The sequence below is a fragment of the Orcinus orca genome, chromosome 11 (assembly GCF_937001465.1).
Source record: "Orcinus orca chromosome 11, mOrcOrc1.1, whole genome shotgun sequence".
NCBI lineage: Eukaryota > Metazoa > Chordata > Mammalia > Artiodactyla > Delphinidae > Orcinus > Orcinus orca.
The window spans coordinates 85536792-85563409 of record NC_064569.1 but is presented as its reverse complement, the minus strand read 5'-3'; the positions used below and the strand labels follow the sequence as shown (position 1 = coordinate 85563409).

General features: G+C 47.7%; 1 protein-coding gene across 6 annotated transcripts in view; it reads right to left on the bottom strand.

Annotated features, from left to right (window-relative positions):
- The window catches only part of CHST11 (carbohydrate sulfotransferase 11), a 286641-nt gene that overhangs the window by 238537 nt on the left and 21486 nt on the right, over positions 1–26618 (bottom strand). The window contains exon 1 of one of the 6 annotated variants that reach the window (XM_033427580.2): positions 5762–11264. The exons of 4 other annotated variants lie outside the window; for them this stretch is intronic. In XM_033427580.2, coding sequence (XP_033283471.1) covers positions 5762–6047 — 286 coding nt within the window. In that variant the 5' untranslated portion in view covers positions 6048–11264. Of the gene's footprint in view, positions 1–5761; positions 11265–26618 lie in introns of those variants that run through there. One more of the 6 variants, XM_033427581.2, reaches the window with a different exon arrangement.

The following is a 26618-nucleotide window of genomic DNA, read 5'->3' as shown; positions in this document are numbered from 1 at the left end:
CAAGTTGGGCACTGTGTCCCTGCAGCTGCCAGCTAGCAATACCACACATACAAACATTTAGCCTAAAAATGAACTGTGTTCTAGGAAAGGCACAGAGTGACAATCATAAATCATAAACAGCAGCTCACATCTCCAACCCCTCCTTCCTGGTTCCAAGATCCTCATTTTGTCACAGGGCTGCAGACCAAGACCCAGTGTTACATGAAATGGAAGTAGGATCTGGTTAAGATTGGCTCGACGTGAAGAGGTGTTTAAAAAAAAAAAAAAAGAACACTGCACATCTCTTACATAAACACTGTCATGGGAGGTCTCGCTAAACAGACAATGAACATATAGCTAGCTACATTTCTCTGCCCCATGGAGACCAAGCTCTGGCCAGCAGAATGGGAGCAGAAGTGATGGGAGCCGATTCCAGGCCTGGCTCAGGAAACTCAATGTCCTTATCCCTCTGCCTGGTTGCCTATAAAAAGGAGATGACCTTCAGAATGACCTTGGGAGCCTTGGGTTGAAAACGGCTGATCAACAAGATGGAAGGCGGCTGGGTCCCTGAAACACCAAATGGAGGAGAGCTGTCCCAGCAGGAACTCCTACTCTAGACTTCTGCGTGAGAAACTTTTCTTGAGTTCATTTACTGTGACTTGGTGATTGCTGTTACAGAAGCTAGTGTTACCTTGTATAATACAGGCAGTCATAAAGAGTCCATTTATAAGCATCTAAGAGCCCCTACTTGCTCTGGGGCTTCCTAAAATGTGCCTATCCACAGAACCCAGTGTCACCTGTGAATGCTACTCTTATTATGCGCCTCTGAAACCATAGCAGCATGGGGGCCTTCTCCCACAGTCTTTGGTCTTAGAACAAGGGTATCCCAAGAGTGATGTAAAACTCCTGTCAGTAGTTCCTCAACTGGTATTAACTGATGGCATATGAAAGGTTCTCTTCTAGATACCAAGGCACAGAGACATGCTTCCTACCCTCTTAAAGAGGGGCAAACAGACACCCATCAACAAATACTGGACTTCAAACACACTATGATAGAATAGAAGCATGTAGAAAACACAAAATAGTAGAGTACTGTTACTGGTGTGGGGGAAGCTGGTTAGGAGCGTTATCCAAGAGGAGATGATCTGGCAAAGGGCAGGAAGGGTGACAACGATAATTCTGGTTGTGCCTTAGGTGGTGGTGGTGATGGTAGGTCAGCTGTTTGAAGGACTGTCCCATCAAATGAACAATCACAGGAGATCCTTTCCACTGCCACCCTCACATTTTCTCACGTGATCATCATATCCACACACACACAAAAATCACATATCCTATGTCATAAGAATGATAATTGGGTGAGCGAGGGTTTGCCTGTGTAAGCAACTGTGAGGTTAGTAATTGTGGTAAGTCACCAAAATGGCCCCGTTTCTTCACCCCACCCTGAGGTACTCCTTTGGCCGTGGAAGTCTGCATGCCACTCTGGGCAACACATTCTGCCCGACGTTCTGACTCTGAGCTCGGCCAGGGGACTTGCTTTGGTCAATGGGATGTGAGCTGACATCCCACAGTGGATTTAAAAGCACCTGTATGACTGGCTCGCCGGCTCTTGCACCTCTGTCATATCCACGAGAACTTGCCTTGGCAACCTTGCCAGGGGATGAGAGACACATGTGGAGCTGAGTCCAACTACCTCACTCATCCCAGCCAAGGCCATTCTGGGTCAGTGACCCTCAGACACGTGAGCAAGGCCAGCTATGGTCACAGGGCCCTCTGAACCACCAGACGCGTGAACAATAAACGGTTATTACCGTGTGCTACTGAAGCTTAGTGGTCGTTTGCTAGGCAGCGTTATTACAGCAATAACTGGTAGAGTACTGTCATCATCCCCGTTTTACAGATGGAGAAACAGGGGCAAAGAGAAGTGAAGTAACTTCATCACGGTTACACAGCTGGTATGTGGCAATACCGAATTTTGAAAGCAGGCAATGGCTCTATAGTCTTTGCTCTTATTCATTTCATTCACCACAACTTCTCCCCATAAAGCAGTGAGAGTTGAATCTTTATCAGAAGGCAAAGCGCTCTGCCTGGGCTCCAGGTGGGGCCTCCAGGCTGGGAGGAGGGATCCTGGGTATTGTGCTAATTAGTGGCATTCACCTCCCTCTAGTCATTGATTTAGTGCTGACAGTGATGGGGACCACCTGCTCTCCCCAGGAGCTCTGCAACACCTGAGCTCTCCCTGCCTTTCCCTGCACTGCACTGTCACAGCTCAGATCCTTTTCCTCCAAAGATGCCTCCTCGGGGCCAGTGAAAGCGAGTCCCCCTAAAACCGAGCTCCCCTGCTGAGTTTACGATTAACCTCTCTATCCAAAACTTTATTCCCTTTCTTGTCCATCTCTGTTCCCCTCAGGATTGAGGAGTATCAAAGAAAAGGGGGGAATGAAACCAAGTAGGATCCTGCAGGGCCTTCCTGGGTACAAAAGCCCCTCCATGGCTCCCCGCTTTTTGTTTGGCCGTCTGAGTTCCAAAGAGCAGACTCAAGCAGTTAATGATCAGGACAAGAGAGTCACAGCTCCTCCTGAAGGGATATGGATGACAATCGGATGCGTATCTTTGAGTTGTTCTGCAGAAACTAAGACCCCTACGTGGTGGACATGATGACTACTTGCTGACCGCAAGCACGGAGACCCCAGACTGGTTGGAACAAGGTTGATGATGGAGATTCCTGAAACATCACCCTGTTACCTGATCACCAATCAATCAGAAGAAGGTCCACAAGCTGCAGCCCTCACCCTACATGTTGCCTTTAAAAACCCTTCCCTGGAAGCCATCGGGGAACTCGAGTCTTTGGAGCACAAGCTACCCATTTGCCTTTCGTGGCACCCTGCCGTAAACACTGTGTTTTCCTTCACCACCGCCGGTGTCAGCGGATTGGCTTTGCTGTGTGTCGGGCAAGCAGATCCGAGTTTGGTTCGGTGACACCCACACCTGGAGCCAACAGGGGCTTCCTCTCCACTCCTCCCCATGCTCACCCCCTGCCAGGCTTTCCAGCATCATCTTTTCACCTTTACCAGGAAACCTGCACAGATGCCTCCAGCACCTGCCTCTGCTCTCACCTCCCTTACCTCCACTTCTTGCTTCCGGAGTGCTTAAGCCTGGCTTTGAGGTTCTCCCATTTGGAAGTCAACTGTTCTGGCAGCCAGCTGTATTTGTCCCCTCTTCCCTCCCCGCTCTGCCTCCTCTTTCCAAGTAATGAACGACGGCCTGGCAAAGAAAGCAGAACCCTCTGCCACAATAAAAAGTCTGTCAGAACAACCCACAAGGGTTACTGTGTCCTCTTACCCCTCCGCCTGGCCGGGTTTCCTGTGTGTTCTTCATCTCTGCCGAACACCATGGTACCAAAGGCGACCACTCTAACCTCAACACTAGGACTACGTTTCTCTAAGTGGCACACCAGTACAGAAGCCTCTGGGCTGCTTATTTGAAATGCACGTTCCTGAGCTTGGCCCTAATGAATTAGACTACCTGAGGGAGGCCTTAGAAGCTGTCTTCATCCATAGTAAGTTTCCCACATGATTCTAATGCACTAACTCTTGAAAACAGTCTTCCTAGTGACAACCTTCAGTTGCAGGCCTAGAACGATACTGGTCCACAGTCAGCAGGTATAAAATTTATGCTTCATCTCACATCAGCCTCATTTCAACTCTAGAAGTGGGTACAATTTTTCTCCCATTTTAGAGATGAAGAAACCGAGGCTTTGAGATATTAAATAATTCCCAGGTCACATGGCTAATACGTGGTAATGTTGGCTTTGAACAAAGATCAACCCCATGCTCTAAACCTGCTCTGAAATCCTCATACGCTAGATGACGTCGGTATTTCCAAAAGCTGATGATACTGGGTATCTATGTTCACTTGTCATGTTTCCCTATTACCCATAAAACCGTCATTAGAATGAAAACTCAGAAAACAGGCACCTTATTATTTTAGGACATTCTCTCCATACTCACTTTTGATGAGCGAGTGTAGTATAACTGTGTTCCATGGATGTGAAGAACACTGTTGATTTTACATCTATTCCAGCCTCAATTTCCCACCCAGTGCCAGAGGGTGGAGTGACTTACAAGGAAAATTGACACTAGCTGTTTTTATAATTCACCATCACAGACATAATCATTTGTGCCTCCTTCCAACTAATCCTATTTTAGCAAAGCATTAGGCACAAAGTAGGTAAATAATGAAGCGCTGCAAAAACAGAGCTGAATTGCTAAGCAAATAATAACAACGGTAATAATGAAAGTAACAGCTGCACTTACTGACTGCTTGCCAAGGCCAACTTCTTTACAGATATCATCTCATTTGAGCCCAAGTAATATCTCTCCCCAATTTACAGATGAATGAACCTAAAGGTTTAGAGGCTGAGTAACTTGCCCAAGGTCACACAGCTAATTAAGTAGCAGAGCTGTGATTCCAACCCACATCAGCGCCACTCTGAAATCAACTGCTGTAAAAACACTTTCTATACAAAGAGTGGTCCCCAGGAGGGCAGCATCAACATGGGCCAGGAACTTATTAGAAATGCACAATCTCAGGCCGCTCCCCAGACCTACTGAATCAGGACTTACACAGTTAAGTCAGAGCAGCATTTGTCTAAACCACGGTTTCTCAGCCTCAGCGCTCCTGACATTTGGGGCTGAATAATTCTTTGCTGTGGGGTTCTGTCCTGTGCAGTGTAGGATGTTTAGCAGCATCCCTGGTTTCTACCCACTAGATGCCAGTAATAACTCCCCTTCCTCCCCAAGTGATGATGACCAAAAATATCTACAGCTGTATCCAATGGCCCCTGGGAGAGCAAAAGAGCCCCCAGCTGAGAACCACTGGCTAGATGAGAGTGCTTTTCTGCTGGGCTGAATTTCTGGCATGGAGTAGAGGTTTGTATGCACAAATGAGAGGCCTGTCTGTCTCCTAGGGGTCTGGAAGCCAAAAAAGAACCTCTGGGTTCCAAGGACTGGGTTCTAGGCCTGCCACTGCCTGTCCTGTGAAGCTGGGAGTGACAGAATCAGACATGCACCTCTGCATTCAGCCCCACCACCAAAAAAAGCTGACCTAGAGCAGAGCTCCTCCAAACCTCGCTGCGTATGAGAATCACCTGGAAGTTCTTTTGAAAAATACAGATTAGGGGCTTCCCTGGTGGCGCAGTGGTTAAGAATCCGCCTGCCAGTGCAGGGGACACGGGTTCGAGCCCTGGTCCGCGAAGATCCCACATGCCGCGGAGCAACCAAGCCCGTGCACCACAACTACTGAGCCTGCACTCTAGGGCCCGCGAGCCACAGCTACTGAGCCCGCGTGCTACAACTACTGAAGCCCGCGAGCTGAGAGCCTGCGCTCCGCAACAAGAGAAGCCACTGCAGTGAGAAGCCCGTGCACCGCAATGAAGAGTAGCCCCCGCTCGCCGCAACTAGAGAAAGCCCTCACCCAGCAACAAAGACCCAACGCAGCCAAAAATAAATAAATAAATGTATAAAAAAGTAAATAAAAATACAGATTAGGTGGTGCCCTCCCCACAAGGCCCCGCACCCCCGCCGGGCCCTGGAATCAGCTTCTCTAATAAACTCCTCAAGATATTCTAATGCACTTCATCCCTGAACTGGTTTTTAGGAAGCACTAGACCAGAACATTTCAAAAGGCCCCCAATTCCAGGATTTTACCCTCTTTGTCAGTGACTCAGGCCTCCTCCCGACCCAGAGGTGCTACTGACTCCAAAGAGAAAGAAACCAAATCCTACCGAGAGTCCACAGGCTGCTCCATGCGATCCAAACAGCACGAAGCACACACGGGGCCCCAGCAGGGGCTCCGGGCACACAGCGGCCGCGTCCCACCTCCAGCGTGGCACTCGGCAAGAATGAAGGCGGCGCGCGGGGCCTGACTGTCTTTAAGTGCTGCGGACACCTGCCGCTAATTACGTTAGCACAGTCAGATGGCGTCGGGTGGGGCGGGGCTCCTCCAGCCAGGGGCAGTCGTGGGAAATGAGACGCACACGTGAGGCTCTTTCCACAGCTGCAGAACTGCATGCGGTGCGAGCGCGGGCCCGTTGGAGAGGTTCCTTCCCAGCCGCTGACTCTCCGGCAGCGAGACGTGATTGCGAGGATGCTGCCCTGAGTGTATGGGGTATCCCCAGGGAAGAGAGCCAGAGGGCCGGATCCATTTCCTGACGACGGCGCGCTCAGTCGAAGGTACTCAAAAGAGCCAGAAAGACACAGCTGACGTTTACGGAGAGCACCCAACACGCGTGCACCGCCTCCTTCACCCCCGCACAAGCCACACTGCGAGGAAGCCTGAGAGCCTCTATCTTACAGATGAGAAAACTGAGGCTCAAGAGTAATTTGCTCCAGGACACGCAGCAGTTACGGTGGGACGGGAATTGGGCTCATTTTTAAGAACCCCAGAGGCCCCATCTTGTTGCTTTTTTATTTCCTGTATCTGAAGGGAACTTTCCTGAACCAACTTTAATATTCAGCCAACACCCCCAAGGGTGTAAGTAGAAGCCGGGACTGCTGGGGCACCTGGCCCCAGGAACAGACCTGCAATTCCTAGAGTTAAACACCAAGTTACTATGACCAAGTCTCTGCCCTACAGCAAAGCAACCGAGGGGCTTTCTGAGCTCAAAAACACTAGGTTGAGCCCAAAAGCGTTTTACCACTTTTAATTCATGAATCTGCCCAGTGATATTTTTTCTCTCTCCTTACAAGGATTTTCTTTTTCTTCCCATAAATCCTCATCCATTCAGTCACAGCCCTTCTTTTTGGCTTTTCCCATCAGTTCCTGAAACAGAGAAAGGGGTTAGAGGTCCTAATGGGTCCCATGTGCTGATGGTGGCCAGAATCCCCAGAAGGGATCAAGGTAGCCCTGCCATGAACCAGGTGAGAGGAGGCCAGCTTCCCAGTTCTGAAATACGTGCTGTGGACAGAGGGCCACAGGCCGAAAGTCTCACTGGTCAAGTCCAATTAAGTAGAGGTGCTCCCAGATGAAAAATGGAAAGGACCTTGTTGGCTGCTTTGTATGGGCCAGGAGCTGCTGTAAGCATTTACACAGATTTGCTCTTTTATTCCTAAACGCACACACACTTTTTTATTATTAATTAATTTATTTATTTTTGCTGTGTTGGGTCTTAGTTTCTGTGCGAGGGCTTTCTCTAGTTGTGGCAAGCGGGGGCCACTCTTCATCGCGGTGCGCGGGCCTCTCACTATCGCGGCCTCTCTTGTTGTGGAGCACAGGCTCCAGACGCGCAGGCTCAGTAGTTTGTGGCTCACGGGCCTAGTTGCTCTGCGGCATGTGGGATCCTCCCAGACCAGGGCTCGAACCCATGTCCCCTGCATTAGCAGGCAGATTCTCAACCACTGCTCCACCAGGGAAGCCCCCACACACACACTTTTAAAGGTGGGTTACTCAGCCATAACGAAGAATGAAATAATGCCATTTGCGGCAACATGCATGGACCTAGAGGTTATCATACTAAGTGAAGTGTCAGATAAATATCATTTGATATCACTTATATGTGGAATCTAAAAAAAAACAAATGATACAAATGAACTTATTTACAAAACCGAAATAGATTCACAGACATAGAAAACAAATGTATGTTTACCAAAGGGGAAAGTGGGGGAGGGGATAAATTAGGAGTTTAGGATTAACAGATACACACTACTACATATAAAACAGATAAAACAACAAGGACCTATTGTATAGCACAGGGGACTACAGTCAATATCTTGTAATAACCTATAATGGAAAAGAATCTGAAAATAATGTATATACTTCTATTTTTTTAACTTAATAAATAAATAAAGGTGGATACTAATTACCATCCCCAATTTGCAGGTGGGCAATGAGACTCTGAGAGGGTTAATGACTGCCCAAGTTTTATGGTGTGAATGTTTGTTTCCCTCCAAAATTCATAGGCTGAAATCCTAACTCCCAAAGATAATGGTATTAGGAGGTGGGGCCTTTAGAGGTGCCTAAATCATACGGTGGAACTCTCAGGAAGAGAATTAGCACCCTCATAAAAGGGGCTCCAGAAAGATTCCCAGCCCCTTCCATCAGATGAGGGCCCTCATCTGACCATGCTGGTACCCTGATCTCAGACTTCCAGCCTCCAAAACTATGAGAAATAAATTTGCTCTGTATAAGCTACCCAGTCTGTGGTGTTCTGTGAGAGTGGCCCAAACAGACTAAGACACCAAAGTCGCCCACCTAAGAAGCGACAGAGGTGGGATTTGAACACAGGCCATGCGATGCCACTACACCACCGCGGGGAACGTTTGGCAAGGCGTTTATATTAGTCCCGTGCACCCACAGTTCCTTCTCCCTTGTAACTAACACCTTTAATCACATGATACAGATCTGTAGGTAATGCCTAATCTATCATCTAAGACCTGGCCACACCAAGGGTGGTCCTCAGACCAGCAGCAGGAGGATCACCGGGGAGCTTGTTAGAAATACTCCTGAGCCCTGCCCCAGACCTCCTGAATCCAGTTTGAGAAGCGCTGATAAGATCCTTATCTTCCCGATTCAATATAAGGATCTGCCTCGGAGTTCTGCTCTCCTGGGGTCTGGTCCTCAGGAGTTTTTGGAGTCTAACAGAAGATTTTTTCACTTGCGTTGCTGTACTCCCTTCAAACTCTTTCCCGATGATTCCCCTTGGTCTCTCCCTTCTCCACCTCATCGGTGCATGTGATGGTTTGAATTGCACAACGTCTGTCAGCTGCCCAATTTAGCACCCGCCGCTGCCTTCCAGAGAGCTCGCATGTTAATTGTCTCACACACGCAGTGGGTGGTGGCTAAAAAGTTCAAAGACTGATTGCAGGGCAGATGGAAATTATCACTCACGAATCAAATGATCTCCATCCAATTAAATGACTAGCAATCTGGGGAGAAGACATGAGCTCTGTTTGGGGGCTCATGTCTTTGTCTGTTTTGCTGCATAGCAACCAACAGGTACAAGTGTATCTCCATTAACTGAATTATCTGGCCAATCCAGTCTGTTGTAAAAACCACGCGTGTAGAAGGAACAGGAAAGAGCAGCTGAGGTCCTGGAGGTGCTGTCAGGGGAAGAGGGGAAGGTCAGGTGTTTGCTCACAGCTGTGCCTTACCCAAACTGGCATTAATACATTCCCCAGTGACTGACACCAGGGTTTGGTGGAAGGCACTTAAGACTCGCCCTGGGGACTTCCCTGGTGGTGCAGTGGTTAAGACTCCATGCTCCATGCTTCCACTGCAGGGGACGTGTGTTCAATCCCTGGTCCAGGGAACTAAGACCCCGCACGGCCCAAAACAAAAGACTCGCCCTGTGTTCTGAGGGGGAGGTAGACTCCTTCCTCCTGCATCTGGGGGCACCTGAAGGAGCTCGACACGTGCAAACTATAACTACAAGTTCACTCCCTCCTGGCTGATGTTATGGCCGGCGCTGGGGCTGAGCGCTTCTCCTGCATGAGCTGATTTAATCCTCACAAATGCCCAGGAGGGTGCTCCCCATCCCAACCTGAGCCCATTCTGCAGGTCAGCTGAGTATCTGCAAGCTTAAATGACTTGCTCAAGGTCAAGGATCTAGTTGTGGTCGGGCAAGGATTTGAACTGAGGATTTGACCATCAAACGCTAGACCACATTCCCCAAGAGAGAGAAAGGTACTCTGAGCCCAGCACCTTCCATTCGGTGCCTCCACACAGTTACCCAGCAAAATTAGGGTGTTTGCCTCCAGGGACCTGGTGTTTGCCCTCTTGTTACTTCCTGGATCCCAGGGTCCCACTATGTATACACCCAGGATGCACTCTAACACCTGTCCCTCCCTGGTAACTCCTAGGTGCGGACTGTACAGTCAAGGGCAGGAAACCTGCAAAAGACAGATGGACTCGGGGTCCGGCTATGAATGCAAGTGGGAGGGGTCCTATCTCGAGCATCTTTCTACTCCATACCCAGACTCTGGTCTCATCTCTTATTCCAGAATGCTCTGAAAAGCTGCTCCACTTTTCTGCCCTTCTCTCTCTAAGACTGAGAAGCCCAGAGCCCTTGCAATCCTCAAGGACTCCAAGAGGAATGAAGTGTCCTTACCAACAGGCCCTTGTCTACAATGAATGCCGGCCCTGTGCTAGGGATGGAATCAAAAGGCTCTATTCAACCCCCTTGATCAAACCTACCTTCCCGCCCGGGACCCTACAGAGACCAGAACCTGAGGAACCTCCCCCCATTTTATTCCCTAATGTCCCAGACTAGCCAGCCTGCTGCAATAGTTCAATTCCTCTCCTTCCTTACTGCGGAGAATCACATGCATTGACACGAAAAGCCTGTGGATGAGTGAGTCCCACACCAACCTAGGATGAAAAATGACTGGCAGCTTTGTCATCCACCTGAAAACCCACAATGCAAGGGATTTGTAATTCTTCTACCAAAGTAGGTTTTGTGGCGAAAAGTATACCTGCAACTTCAGTAAATCCAGCATCATAATCATCATGGCATTTTATTCCTCTACCCCGTTCCTGTTGAATGCCCCTCTCTTAGCTCATGTCATCCTTTCTATCCCTTCACAGAGAAACGCCACGCCAAACACCAATCAGTCTTGTATGAGTAAGACACCAAAGGGCAGAAGACATCAGAAGTTCATTCACCTTCTCCCTCTCTCATCCATTTCTGGATCCTTGGTTCATTTTGCCCCTGCTAATCATGTGGCTTAAAACAAACATTTAAAATTCTCTGTGCCGCTTATCACTAAGCTAGGACGATAAATCCAAACCCTTACCTCCCAACGTAAAAAAAAAAGAGGCCAATAAACCCTTAGCAAGCACCAGGCCCTCCTAGAGGGAGGCAATATTATACGTTAAGGAAATAAAAGGAGAGCTCAGATGTAAACTGCCAGGTATTAACGCAAAGTAATAAACCAGGAAAAGGCCCAACAGCGATGTTTTATGGAGACAAAGCAAGAACTTCTCCCAAGGAGAGGGGAGGTCAAGAACAGAGCTTCTAATCTAATAAACCAAAGCGGAAAAAGCAATTAATAGGCCGGGCAAATGTATCTCAGAAGATAGCTACAGGGAAACGCAGTAAGAGCTTAAGGGTCACCTGGGGTGTTGGATTAAAAGTTCACAGACAAATCCTGCAAAGCCATATGAATCTTACTTAGCTCTATCAAAAAATACTGATGGGGCTTCCCTGGTGGCTCAGTGGTTGAGAGTCCGCCTGCCGATGCAGGGGACACGAGTTCGTGCCCCGGTCCGGGAAGATCTCACATGCCGCGGAGCGGCTGGGCCCGTGAGCCATGGCTGCTGAGCCTGCGCATCCGGAGCCTGTGCTCCGCAATGGGAGAGGCCAAACAGTGAGAGGCCCGCGTACCGCAAAAAAAAAAAAAAAAAAAAAAATACTGATGGAGTTTTTCCCTGCTGCGCCCCAGGCTGCCTGTACCAGGCACAGGGGGCTCAGAGAATGCCCTAGACCCTACAGTGGCAGCCTCGTGGCCATGGAGGATGCCCAGAAAATGGTAACAAGAGAAAAGAGGGGACAGAATGAGAGGAGGGGGCGCTGAGGACCTAGACCATGGCAGGAGGCAGTCTGAGGCCCCGGAGAGCCCACGCTTTTTTTTTTTTTTTTTTTGCGGTACGCGGGCCTCTCACTGTTGTGGCCTCTCCCGTTGCGCAGCACAGGCTCCGGACGCGCAGGCTCAGCGGCCATGGCTCACAGGCCCAGCCGCTCCACAGCATGTGGGATCCTCCCAGACCGGGGCACGAACCCGTGTCCCCTGCATCGGCAGGAGAACTCTCAACCACTGCGCCACCAGGGAAGCCCCCACGCTTATTTTTGATGATTCCTCTTCCTGTCTTTTTTCGGGGTTTTTTTTGGTCTGAATTCTCCAGTATTGAGCTACCTGCTGTCCAGACTTAAGTGTATATTTGATTTACACAATAATGACTACATTACACCCCCAAAGCTGTCATGACCCAGCAGCAAGGATCTGTATCCATTTGTCAGGGCACACTGTCTCCAAGTCTTCCCTCCCTCTTGACGTTTTCTTGCTGAAGCCAAGGTGAAAGCAGGCAGAGTCTGGCCCCAGAGCTGCATAAAGTTAATGACCCAACAAGCAATTGCTGTTCCAGGCTTTGGGGCGGTGCGGGGTCGAAGGACAGTCCAGCCACTTGGACACGGGGTTCCCCCAGTTTCTCCCTTCCCACCCCATTCAGGTGAGGAACCAGAAGGAGGCTACAGGCGTTTCTACCTCAACTGTTGAGGCTCCAATGGCTGGTTACAGGCCTCACCCCAGCTCTGATTGAGGCCCAAAGATACCCACCCCAGCCCCTCACCCTCATCCCCACCCCAGTGGCCTCTACAGAAAGCCCCGGTGCAGAGGAATACATCAAAACTGCCTGCTTCTCCACAGGAAACAAACTTACGGTTACCAAAGGTGAAAGGGAGAGGGGGAAGCATAAGTTAGGAGTTTGGGGTTAACAGATACAAACTACTACACGTAAAGTAGATAAGCAAGAAGGACTTCCTATATAACACAAGGAATTATATTCAATATCTTACAATAATCTATAATGAAAAATAATCTGAAAACACATATATAACTGCATCACTTTGCTGTATACCTGAAACTAACATAATATTGTAAATCAACTGCTCTTCAATGAAAAAATGAATGAGAAAAAAAAACTGTCTGCTTCTCTAAAAGCCTCTAAGAAAAGGATAAAAAACCTCACACTCCTTCCCTCCCCGCAGAAAAGATTCACCAATAAGCATTTGCTAAGTGCTTGCTCTATCCTTTGGGATCCAGGTGAATTGAAAAACAAGAACCATGGACCAGACAGAGAGACCTAAATTAAACTAATCCTGGGGGAAAAAAAAGGAGGAGGACTGGCAATAGTGAGCCATTGAAGGTTGTGGAGCAATAGAGTGGTGGCCATGTTGAAAAGGGGTTAAAAAGATAAAGACACAATGAGAAGAAATTCAAAACTGAATCACCTCTTTCTTCTTACTGCTGGTAAAGAATATTAACAAAAATAACCCCTTCCTCCAGCCACCTAAAAACTATTAGACGTTATCTCAAAGAAAATTTTCACCATTTTACCAGCTGCAAAAGACTATTAAAATCAATAGCTGGGGCTTCCCTGGTGGCGAAGTGGTTGAGAGTCCGTCTGCCAATGCAGGGGACACGGGTTCGTGCTCTGGTCTGGGAAGATCCCACATGCCGCGGAGCGGCTGGGGCCGTGAGCCATGGCCGCTGAGCCTGCGCGTCCGGAGCCTGTGCTCCGCAGCGGGAGAGGCCACAACAGTGAGAGGCCTGCGTACCGGAAAAAAAAAAATCAATAGCTAACTCAAGCATTCAGCCCTTTGAACTGAATCCTCCCCACATCCGCTTGAATGGGCTCTCGGAAATCATTAAGACTTGCACAAATAACCAAGAAGACCCCTTCCCGACAAGTCAGATAACCCAGAAGTGAAACTTACTGAAATCTTCAATGAAAAGGGTCTCTTAGGGAAGTTTCCAACAAAAGCATCTTTGAAGGCCTGGCCCTCCTGTGAACTCTGCAGTAGCTTACTGTGGTCATGAGACACTAACACTACCCCTATTCTCCGTGGGCACATCCCTTTGTTCTTCTGGCTTTTTACTGGGCTTAAGTGAAGCTCACCCTGGCAGTTGAAGATTCCCCTAAAATCTAGTCACTCTTCATTCTATCTGCTTGTCTCCCAGTAATGGTTGGCAGTAAAGCCTTTTAAATAAAAATGGACACATATGCTTAGGGAAACATTTTACATCTTACATCTTACCCACGCACAGACCAGGAGGGAGAGAGGGCACCCCTCCGCCCACAAAGATGTAGACGTTATTAAGGTGAAACATGATGTCCAACATCCCTGGAGCCATAGAATGGAACGAAGTAGGGGACAGGAAGAATGACCCAGGAAATGCCCACCAGCAGCTCATGCAGGGCAGAGTGGCCGCGGACAAAGTAAACGGCTTGTCAAGGAGCAGCTGGCTTCAGCACACTTGCTGTCACCCGGCCCTCCTCCTCTCCATGCCATCTTACCCCTGTCACTGATCCAGGGCCTCAGAAAGTGGGGGACAGAGAAGACAGAAATCAACATACAGGAGGAAAGGTTAGTGGAGGCCAACAGACTTCGGCCCCTCTTAGAAAAACCCAGGAAACCACTAAAGAAGAAAACTCCAAGGAAACTATTTGTAGAAAAAATAGTATGTGAACTTCTTTTTCATTCACAAAGTACTCAAGAAGTTGTGACAACATCAGAGGAATGAACTCGTGTATGAGCTTGCTAGGACTGCCATAAAAAATACCACCGAGTGGGGGGCTTAAACAACAGACATTTATTGTCTCACTGTTCTGGAGGCTAGAAGTCTAAGATCAAGGTGTCAGGGAAGGGTTGGTTTCTTCTGAGGCCTCTCTCTTCAGCTTGCAGACGGCCACCTTCTCCCTGTGTCCTTTCATGGTCTTTCCTCTATGAGCACGGACCTCTGCTGTCTCTTTGTGTGTCCAAATTTCCTCTTACAAAGACACTAGTCCGACTGGATTAGGGCCCACCCATATGACCTCATTTTAACTCAATCACCTCTTTAAAGATCCTGTCTCAGTTCAGCCCGTAACAACTGTTAATGACAGTAACTGTCCTTTAAGGCATATGACAATCATATTATGCCAGGTCTCTGATGCACCTCAGCTTGTTAAATCTTTGCAGAGGTCCCATGAGGGCAGATATTCTCCTTTATAAGTCATGGATAAGGGTTCCAAGTGTCACACAGTTAGACGGTGGCTAAATTATCCACAGAGTAAGTATAAAGATAGGTCTGAGCCCAGGACGGGGATGAGCAGGCCTGCCTTCCCCAGCTCCAGTGGAAAGACTGTTTCTAGACGGCAAATTCTTTCAGACCCCCCAGTTCAGTGATCTTCAGAACATACCATAAAACTCATCCTTCAAACTCTGTGTAGGATTTTGTGATAGGAAACGACACATCATGGGTTTTTGTCTTGTTTAAAAAAAAACAAAAAAAATTTTAGGGGATGAGTCTGTGAGTTGAGTTCTTAATGGAGACTTGATTTTATGGTGCCAAAATAAGACAACTGTAAACAAAACATCTCAAAGAGTGAGGAGTAGGCCCGCAAATTTCATTGGCCCTGTGCCATTATTTACTGATAGGATTAGCAGATGTGAGTGTGGAATTGCTCCCCTGGCTTGAAATAACGTAATGTATTTTTCCTAATGTAATTTGAAGTGTTTGTTAATACAATAATCCAACACAAACATGAGAAATGATATGGGGAATTGTGGCCAGCAGTCACTTCAATAACATCCTAAAGGAAAATTGACTAATATTAGTCCTGATCCAAAAACACAATTAAAGAAGATAAAGATTAACAAAAAATAAACCAAGTACAGTGGGCCCTCTGTATCTGCAGGTTCCACACCCGCGGATTCAACCAAACACGGAACAAAAAAAATTTTTTTTTCATTTCCTAGTCTCTCACCTTCTGAGAGGGACCGCTTTCTGCCTATGGAATAAACTCGCTTCCACTTAAAAAAAAAAATGTCCAGAAAGTTCCAAAAAGCAAAACTTGAATTTGCCATGCACTGGCAACTACTCATACAGCATTCACATTGTATTTACAACTATTTACACACGATTTACATTGTATTAGGTATAAGTAATCTAGGGTCGATTTAAAGTGTACAGGAGGATGGTTACATGCAAATACTACGCCATTTTATTCAAGGGACTTGAGCATCCGAGGATTCTGGTATCTGCGGGAGATCCTGGAACCGATCCCCCGAGAATATCAAGGGAAGACTGTACTTGACATTTATTTTTAAGTTGGCAGGCATGCCAATGCTTCCATGGCTTTCTAGAAAATCCAGGGGCTCTAAGAATAAACCCTCTAATGCAATAACAGCTCATTAACTCAACATCCCCCTCCCCCTAACACATGCACACACAGAATAGAAACCAAATTCAGGAGTTGAATAGTGTCATGAAAAAATATTCAAAACTATGTCTCTTTCCTCACTTTTTCTATTACTTACTCAAGACTTAGGGGAATTCAGGCCAAAAAAGCACCGAGTCTTTTACAAGCCAAGGGCTTAAGAGACTTGGCCACTATTTGTGGAGTCCTGGCTTTGGGCTTTACACACTTCCATAACGACTGACGCATGGGCCTTATTCTGGAATCTTCAACTCCGGAGCCCATGAAGGATCTCTATTCTCGAGGAAGGATCTCATTATCTATTATACCTTTTGTGATATGGGTCAGCTCAGGATGTGAATTTTAAACAGCTTAGCTAGTTAGGATAAAGGAGGCAGAGAATTCTCTGGAAGCCAGACAGCCAGGTTCAAATCCAGATGTAAGCCTTTACTAGTTGTATGATCTTGGATAAGTTACTCAAAGTCTCCGAGCCTCAATTTCCTCATCTGTAAAATGGGGTAATATGGAACCTTTCTCAGGGATTTCCCTGATGGCACAGTGGTTAAGAATCCTCCTGCAGGGCTTCCCTGGTGGCACAGTGGTTGAGAGTCCGCCTGCCGATGCAGGGGACGTGGGTTCGTGCCCCGGTCCGGGAAGATCCCACATGCGCGGAGCAGCTGGGCCCATGAGCCATGGCTGCCGAGCCTGCACGTCCGGAGCCTGTGCTCCACAACGGGAGAGGCCACAACAGTGAGAGGCCCGTGTACCACAAAAAAAAAAAAAAAAAAAAAAGGAACCTTCCTCATAGAGTGGTAGTAAAGGTTAAGTCATGCAAGGTACAATATTTGGAAGACTTAATTAACAGTTGCTATTAGTTTGGATTAGTACCAATGTATATATTGATTACAACATAAAGTATATAAAGTAATAAAACTGCATTGTTTGACTATAATGAGATACCACCTCACATCCACAAGGATGGCTGCTATCAAAACAACAGAAAATAACAAGCGTCAGCGTGGATGCAGAGAAATAGAAACGCTTGTGCGCTGTTTGTAAGAATATGAAATGGTGCAGCTGCTACAGAAAACAGTACAGTGGTTCCTCAAAAAATTAAAAATAGAATTACTATATGACCCAGCCATCCCACTTCTGGATATAAATCTGAAAGAAGTGAAAGCAGGATCTCAAAGAGATATTTGCACACCCATGTTTAACACCACTGTTCACAATAGCCAAGAGGTAGAAGCAACCCACACGTCCACTGATGGATGACAGATAAAGAAAATGCGGTACATACATACAATGGAATATTACTCAGCCTTTAAAAAGGAAGGAAATTCTGACACATACTACAACATGGACGAACGTTCAGGACGTTCTGTTAAGTGAAATAAGTCAGTCACAAGACAGATACTACTTTATGAGACACTTAAGCAGTCAAATTCCAAGAGACAGAAAGTGAAAGGGTGGTTGCCAGGGGTTGAGAGTAGGCGCAATGGGGAATTGTTTAATGGATACAGTTTTGCAAGTTGCGAAGAGTTCTCGACATGGGTTGCACAATGATGTGAATATACTTGACATTACTGAACTGCACACCTAAAAATGTTTAAAACGGTAAATTTTATGTTATTTTTTTACAATCAATTTTTTTAAAAAATCTCTCCACCCAGAAAAGCAACTGCACCATTTACATGTTTTTAACAAATGACCTCTAGATGCCTCCAAGTCAGTCAGCTAGCCCCCATCCCACCCCAGGGTTATTATTCAGAATTCATGACAATTTGCAGAACGCCTATGCTTGCCTACAAGATTGCTCCGAGGAGCGGTGGAGCTCGCCGTGGGAGTCTGCTGCTAGCAAGAGGGTCAGGAGTGGAGGCATTTGAGAAGGTAACTTGAAGAGAAGTATTCTGACTGAGAATGCATTGGGCGCTTCGTGACCACCTAGAGGGGTGGGCTAGGGAGGTTGGGAGGGAGGAGATATGGGGATATATGTTTATGTATAGCTGATTCACTTTGTTATACAGCAGAAACTAACACACCGTTGTAAAGCAATTAGACTCCAATAAAGATGTTAAAAATATATATTTCTTTTTTCATGCTCTGAGACAAAATCCTTCCCCTGGGAAATTGCCTCAAACTCACTTATCACATCCTCAGAAGTGCAGACCCTACTTTTCACTTTGGAGATGTTATCACCGAACCATTCAAATAAGAGCCTTGATAAGGCACATTTAACATGTGAAGCGATGGCTGCAAGGCAGTGAGGGCTCAGAGATACCAGCGAGGCCGCAGCCAGAGGGGCCAGGCTACCAAGTTCTGGGGCTCTGGTTGGTGGTGCAGGCTCTATCTTTCGTCTCCAGGGCATGCCTTCAGAGGGACTCCTGTGGGAGATTGGGGGAAATGAGCCCAATCCTATCCACCGGCCTCTAGCCCCAAATCCTCATACAGCGGCTGGGTCATAAATAACAAAAAGCTCATCTCTGCACATGTCAGACCCCAGGGAGCATCACACCAACAGATGAAATGCTTCAGAAGGGACTGCCCTCCATAGACCTTAAACCCATCTTCTCATGTACAAGTCCCTCTTGTCCCTCCCTTCCTCCCAGGGTGAGTCACCGCCAGGGTGAGTCACTGCCAATGTTGAGTCTGAACCAGAGTCGGGGAAGGGAAAAGGACAGCGGGAGGGAAGCGGCTGGCTGCTCACACCCTCAGGCCTTCAAATGGTCCCTCCATTGCCAGCCTGATGTCTGCTTTCCTGCCACAACTCCCACGTAAGTAAAAAAACGCCTTTACCATTTAGGAAGCATTTGACATATTTGCATATATTATTTCCACCTCTCTCACACAGGACAGGTCCAAAGCCACCAGATTACAAGCCGGCATGTCTGTATTATTCACCAACGTATACCCAGCACCTCACATCTAATAGGTGGTATTCAATAGCTGTTAAGGGAATGCCTGGGGCCCTCTGAAAATACCTGTGTCTATTAAAGAGCCAATTAAATGTCCCAAGGCCTACCTGGTTCCAGGTAAAAATGTTCTCTTCTACATCCATCATCTGATGAGAAAGCAGTAAAGATATTGAGACGTCAATAGACACCAGTTCCCAAGTACACACAGATCAGAAACTACCCCCATGCATGTGAATAGCTTGCACCTGTTGCCAGCAAACCGCTGAGCTGTAACACACCTTTTAGATTACCGTCTTATTTCACTTTCTGTTCTTTTTTTTCTGGTCAAGAAAATCTAACTTGGCTGAAAGCAGGGAAGAGAAATATGGGTAAGTGCAGCACAGGATTTCAACTCAACATTTTCCTCAGCTACATCCTGGGTGCTTGTTAATAAAACCTTAATCGGCGCAACTGACGTCATACCCCATGGTGGTATCTCCAAGCTGGGGCTTGTTCCAGAAGCACCATTCAACAGCCATAAGTATAATTTTAAACAGGAATTCCATTCTTTATTCACAGCTTCCAAAGGGCATTAACAGGGATTTATTCATTCAGTGAGTCAACGATAATACTTACTGAGCTCTTACTTTGGAGGCGGCAGTTAAGTATATGCCGGGGATACCCACGGAGGGATGAAAAGACAAAGGCTCTGCCCTCAGGCAGCCTCTATGCTGATTGGGGGGAAAAGGTAAGAATAAGGAAAAAGAAGAAAGAAACAAATTTCAGAGAGTGATATATGCTTTGAAGGAAATAAAAGGGAGTGATGTAATAAGGGGGAATTCTTTGTAACAGATGGTCAGGGAAGGTGTCTCCAAGGGGCGTACCATGTAAGCGGAGACTGATTCATGGAATCAGGCTGTCTTCCGGAAGAACAGCATTTCGGTAGAGGGAATAGCAAGCACAAAGGCCCTGAGGCAGTTTTTGAGACAGGAAGAAGATCCATGGAACTGAAGCCCAGCCAGTGAGGCTGCGGGTAGTAGGAAACAGTCAAAAAGGTGGGCAAGGGCTGGGTCTTGAATAGCCTGTAGACCCCTAGTAAGTGGTGGTCAGAATTTCATCCTAAGTACAACAGGAAGCTCTGGATTTTTGTTTTTAAAACTCTCAGACTATTGTGTAAAGAATAGATCTCGGGGATAAGGCGCGAGTCTTCATTACGCAGATTTTACTTAGATGCTCTTCCTAAATTCTCCTGTCCGCCCTACCCCAGGTCACTCTCAGAAAAGTCTGGATCAAATGAAGTGGGTATGGTGGATAGGGCTGGCAATGCCCGGATTCTCTCTGATGGTCACGAGAGGACATATCTGGAGAAAATCTAACAGGATGTGCATTTGCTATGTACCCAATAAGGAAATACTTGAAAGCTTGGAACCATGCCTAAACGCAACAGGCTCTCAGAAATGCCTGTTGGATAAATGATTCAGTATACTGTCTCCCCTCAGCTCCATGAGAAGACAGAAATCAAAAAAAGTCAGAGGGCTTCCCTGGTGGCACAGTTGTTGAGAGTCCGCCTGCCGATGCAGGGGACGCTGGTTCGTGCCCCGGTCCGGGAAGATCCCACATGCCGCGGAGTGGCTGGGCCCGTGAGCCATGGCCACTGAGCCTGCGCGTCCGGAGCCTGTGCTCCGCAACGGGAGAGGCCATAACAGTGAGAGGCCCGCATACCACACACACAAAAAAAGTCAGAGACTTCGCCTGACATGCAGCAAAGGACCTGGTCCACAGCAGGGGCTCACAAGTTAGAGAAACGAGTGAAATGTAAGCAAAATGACAAGCTTTGCCAAAGATCACCCTGTATGTTTCTCATTGAACGATGGTCAATATTTTATTATTTTTCAAATCTTGCTCCAGATTTTGGAAACAGTTCAAAACTGGCACTCCTGAGATCTGTTGTCTCTTCAGACTCATCACACACACTAAAGCATTTTTTAAACTTTTATTTATTTATTTTTGGGGGGGCTGTGTTGGGTCTTCGTTGCTGTGCGCGGGCTTTCTCTAGCTGTGGTGAGCGGGGGCTACTCTTCGCTGCAGTGCACGGGCTTCTCATTGCGGTGGCTTCTCTTTCTGCAGAGCCCGGGCTCTAGGCACGCAGGCTCAGTAGTTGTGGCTCGCGGACTCAGTAGTTGTGGCTCACAGGCTCTAGAGCACAGGCTCAGTAGCTGCGGCTCACAGGCTTAGTTGCTCCGCGGCATGTGGGATCTTCCCAGACCAGGGCTCGAAGCTGCGTCCCCTGCACTGGCAGGCGGATTCTTAACCACTGCGCCACCAGGGAAATCCCTAAAGCACTTTTTTTTGGGAAATGTCAGTTCTTGCAATGAATCTATCCTCTCCTTTCAAAGGCTGAGAGAATGCCCATCTCTACTTCTCCAATTCCCCTAACGAATGTTCAGCAAAAACAGTTTCAAGACTTAATAAAAATGCAGCATCAAATCCAATCTCCCTCTTGATTTTGTTGAAATTTTCAAGGAAGGAAATAAATCACTGTGCTTCTGTCTTGAGCTGGGAACAGGGCAGGCTCAAGACACCATGTTGATATGGTAAAGTTTTCTGACAAACCCTTATATTGTCTGCAATTTACTTTAAACACTTTGGCACCAGCTGTGTGACATAAGGGTACGTCTATTTTAATCTAGGTGCGGTCAGGTAACATCTAAGGTCCCTAAACAGGAAACATGCACTGCTGGGGATGGTCAGTATTTGACAGATGACCATCAGAATCCCACTCCCCACTGTCTGTCTAACAGCATGTCTGCCATCTTTATTCCCCATAGCCACCAGAAGGTAGGAAATGCAGCTTAGTGAATGCTAGAAATAATTCCGCATCCATGAAGTGAGGGGTGTACAAGATGTGTGGTCTGGCTAGACTTATCTACTTTTCCTCAACAAACTGTAGGCCAAGACCCACATATTTCAGAGTACACTCTGGTCCAGAGCATCACCTGCTCTGTGAGCAGATGTTTGCAGAGGATGCTGTTGCCTGATTCAATTAAAAAGTGAGCTGAGAGGGCTTCCCTGGTGGCGCAGTGGTTGAGAGACCGCCTGCCGATGCGGGGGACACGGGTTCGTGCCCCGGTCCGGGAAGATCCCACATGCCGCGGAGAGGCTGGGCCCGTGAGCCATGGCCGCTGAGCCTGTGCGTCCGGAGCCTGTGCTCCACAATGGGAGAGACCACAACAGTGAGAGGCCCGCGTACCGCAAAAAAAAAAAATTAATTAAAAAAAAAGTGAGCTGAGGGCTTCCCTGGTGGCGCAGTGGTTGAGAGTCCACCTGCCAATGCAGGGGACACAGGTTCGTGCCCCGGTCCGGGAAGATCCCACATGCCGCGGAGCGGCTGGGCCCGTGAGCCATGGCCACTGAGCCTGCGCGTCCAGGGCCTGTGCTCCGCAAGGGGAGAGGCCACAACAGTGAGAGGCCCGCGTACTGCAAAAAAAAAAAAAAAAAAAAAGTGAGCTGAATGCTGCCCCAGAACTTTCTCATCTGCCATGAGGGAAACTTCCATGCAAGATGCAGTCAGAGAGCCTAAAAGTACAGACAGCTGGACTTCACCAGATTCCAAGGACAAGCTGTAAATGAACGTTTATGTGGCTGCTTTCTGGAAATGTACATGAGGCAGAATTTGGTCTAAGACTCAATTTCGTCCTCACACTCCCACGACAGATTATATGGGAAGCCCAATGGCCCTCCGCTCCCTTGAAATGCTGGAGGCACAGATCCCTGCCACAGTTTGCCAGTAATGGTTGTTGAGGGTTGAACCACATCTCTCCAAAAGATGTATGTTGAAGTCCTAACCGCTAGGACCTCAGGATGTGACTGTATTTGGAGACTGGGCCTTTCAAGAAGTAACTGAAGTTTTAAAAAGGCCATTAGGGTGGGTACTAATCCAGTCTGACTGGTGTCCTTATAAGAAGAGGAAATTTGCACACAAAAAGAGACTCCAGGGATGCATGTGCACAAAAGGAAAGACCGTGTGAGAATACAGGGAGAAGACGGCCATCTGCATGCCAAGGAGAAAGGCCTCAGAGGAAACCAAACCTGCCGACACCTTGATCTTGGGCTTCCAGCCTCTAGAACGGTGAGAAAACTTCTGTTGTTGAAGCCACCTAGTCTGTGGTATTTTATTATGGAAGCCCAAGCAGACTAATACAACAGTGAAAAAGCAGTCTTAGGTGTACACACACACACACACACACACACACACACACACACTGCTCCACTCCGAGGATGCTCTAGCTGCTGGAGCAAATGCTCAGTCTCCCGGGTGCCTTTACCTGGACCTTCCTCTTGGGACAGAACAAGCCTCTCTCTCCTCCTTCCCTCAAGCACTATTCCCACATGCACAGCCTGATTCCTAGAAGTCCTGGCCCCTCCCTAGCTAACCTAACAAAAAGGAAAAAAATCATCCACATCAAAAGTTTAGTTGTCAGATAATACGTCTTTTTTAAACGTTTACCAGTATGCAAAGAATACATACAAGGAGGCAGAAACAATAAAATGACCTATAACCCTACCTTCCACCCAGGAAGATTTACTTATGTTTTTAACCAAAAGAGATTTACCATTCCATGTGCATTTTTAACAGGTTTCTTAACCGCAAAAGGAACCAGCAATGTAAGTTCCACAGGTGACCTCGAAAAAAATGTCCCTACCTCTCCAAGCCCAACTTCCTCATCTGTAAAATAAGGGCAGTGAGGACCTCTCCAAAGTTGTGTAAAACAAGACTGCGTCTCAAGTACCTGGCAGTGCATGCAGAAGGCACTCAAGAAGAGGTGCCACTATTATGAGCCTAGTTAACTGTTGGCAACAATGGGTCATTACAAGCAAGAATTTTTGACAAAGTCATGGGATAGGGAGAAGACTCTTTTTAGGCAAAGAGAAATGAAAATCACCCAAGGCTGGGTCCTCCGCTTACCCAGTCTAACGCACCCATCCGTGGATTCACCAAAATCAAGGTGAGACTTGAAAACAGCTCAGACCGGAAGTATGGTTGGCTTATGTTTAGTCGTAACTCCATCTGGGTCTAACTCTTTTACAAAACCTAGCTCTACCAGATTGCTAAATTGGACCATTATTAATTTGTGTAACAAAAGTAGAAGGCTGGCAAGTCCTCTGGGGCTTCCAAACATGCTCCTCCAACAGAAATCCGGGAGTGGAATCGGAGCCCCGAGCTGGGGTCTCCCTGGTCCTGTGGAAGGTCTCCTCCCTCAGATTTGCCCGGGGGCTCTTTCCAGCTCTGAAATTCCATGATGCGGTTTGTCCCGGGGAGCAGCCCTGGCAGTCAGCCCTTTCATGTGTGGTCATTAAATACACACCACAGTGAAGCCTGACTAGAAAGTTCCGGGAACACACCCTCTGGACACTCTCACCACCCAGAGGAATGAAGCAGAACACGCAGCCCACGATCTCGGCCTGGCTCTCTCCAACTCCCCGGCACGCATGGCTGCGGGCCCAGGATCAGGCTCTGGCTAACCAACCGCACACTCCAGCCACACGGCGTCCCCAACAGGCCAAAATCCAGACCCCCGAAAAGCTGAAGTCATCATTCGCAAAAGCGGGCACGCCCATCTGAATAGCCATTAGTCACAGAGTGGTCCTCTCATTAATATTCATTTCTGTAACTCTGTTCAGTATTCTGTAATGACCTAAATGGGAAAAAATTTGAAAAAGAACAGATATGTGTATATGTACAACAGAATCACTTTGCTGTACACCTGAAACTAACACAACATGGTTCATCAACGATACTCCCCTATAAAATAAAAAAATTTTTTAAATGTACATGGACTTTAAAACACTTTTCTTCCATGGGTGTGAAATGAGGTGGGAAGACGGCCTGTGATTCAAATCCATCTGCTGGGGAATACAGACTAAGGATCATATTTTCCCTAAAGAGAAAAAATCTACAGGTCAAGCAGGAATGACTAGCGGCAGAACCACGGCCTGGAAGCAACCCAGCAAATTGAGACTCATGGGGCAGGAAAAGCACCGAAGCCCCAGCAGAGCAGAGAAGGCGGTGAGGAGTAGAGGGGACACACACACACACACACACACACACACACACACACACACACACACACACACACACACACACACACACACACACACACACACACACACACACACACACACACACACACACACACACACACACAGCTGCATGATCATTTATGCTCCAGTTTTAAAGCAAGGCAAGCTGTGCAAAGCCCCAATTCACCTTAGATCGCCGCGCCGCCTAAAAACGGCGTGTCGGTAATTACAACCCGAGGAGCGCCCCGAGTGGAGGAGGAAGGCGGCCGGCAGGAAGTCTGCGGTCAGAGGCCTTTTCATTTTCCCACTGTTTCCATTTTCAGCTCAAGTACTACGATGAGCCCCGCTGATCAGAAAACCGCTGTGCGACGTTAAAGACCAACCTCTGGACCTGAATTCAAGGCTCCCCGTGACCCAGCTCCCAAGTCTGACAGTGGATGCGAACATGAAGAAGAGCCCGTGTCGGTCTGCCCTTTGCAGGGGAAGTGGAAACTCAGTCATTTTACTGTTGTCACAGCTGCACAGAAGCCGAACGACCCTGGGTGTTAGATGTGCTGTGTCCACCCTCTGGGGTGAGGTGAAGGCCAGAAAGGGCAGAGTCCCCAGTGGCCATGGAAACCTTCAAGAAGGTTTCAACGGCCAATTCCAAGCCTCTTATTTCGGTTGCAAGATAAGTCTTGGAAGCTCTTACCTGAACTCTTCCATCAGGGCATCATGAAGTTAGAGGATTCCAGGATCTGGCTAGAATTCCTGCTGGCCCGGTTAGTAGGCTTATACTCAGTAGTCATCTTGGTTTTGCTAGGTGGCTCCCCCAGTGCTCTCATAAGGGCCTGATAGCATCGGTACAGCTCAACTCAAACGCTGGGTGATTTCTGTCTAGCATCCAATGCCCCATCTTGGGAATCAGCACCCCCAGTTTGCTTTGGGATCCATCCTCCCCCACTCCCAGCCCAAGTCTCGGACTAGACATCTGACCCCAGCAACACCAAAGAGATTTATTCATTGAACACATATTAAGCCGAGCACTGTTCTAGGAGCTGGGGATGTGACAGTAAACAAAATATAAAAATCCCTGGACTTCCCTGGTGGCGCAGTGGTTAAGAATCCGCCTGCCAATGCAGGGGACATGGGATCGAGCCCTGGTCCGGGAACATCCCACACGCTGCGGAGCAACTAAGCTCGTGCGCCACAACTACTGAGCCTGTGCTCTAGAGCCCATGAGCCACAACTACTGAGCCCATATGCCAGAACTACTGCAGCCCGCGCACCTAGAGCCCGTGCTCCACAACAAGAGAAGCCACCGCAATGAGAAGCCAGCGCACCTCAAGGGAGAGTAGCCCCTGCTCGCCGCAACTAGAGAAAGCCCGCGTGCAGCAACAAAGACCCAATGCAGCCAAAAATAAATAAACAAATAAATAAATTTATTTTAAAAAAAAATCCTTGCCCTCATGGAGTTTCTATTCCAGGACTTCTGTGGAAACTAGTGGGAAAGAGAAGTACCCTTTCTTTGTACTGGGATTGCTCAGAGGATGGGATGGAAGCTGGAAGTGCAGACAGCTATCCTGCCACCACAAGCAGAGATAAGGCATAAAAGACCAGATCCTAGAGTCCCTGAATCCTGCCCTACTGACACTCAGTTCCCTGAGCCAAAACAAAGTCTCTTTTTGGCTTTGTTGAACCAATTTGACTGGGGTTAGGAGAAGGAAGATTTGC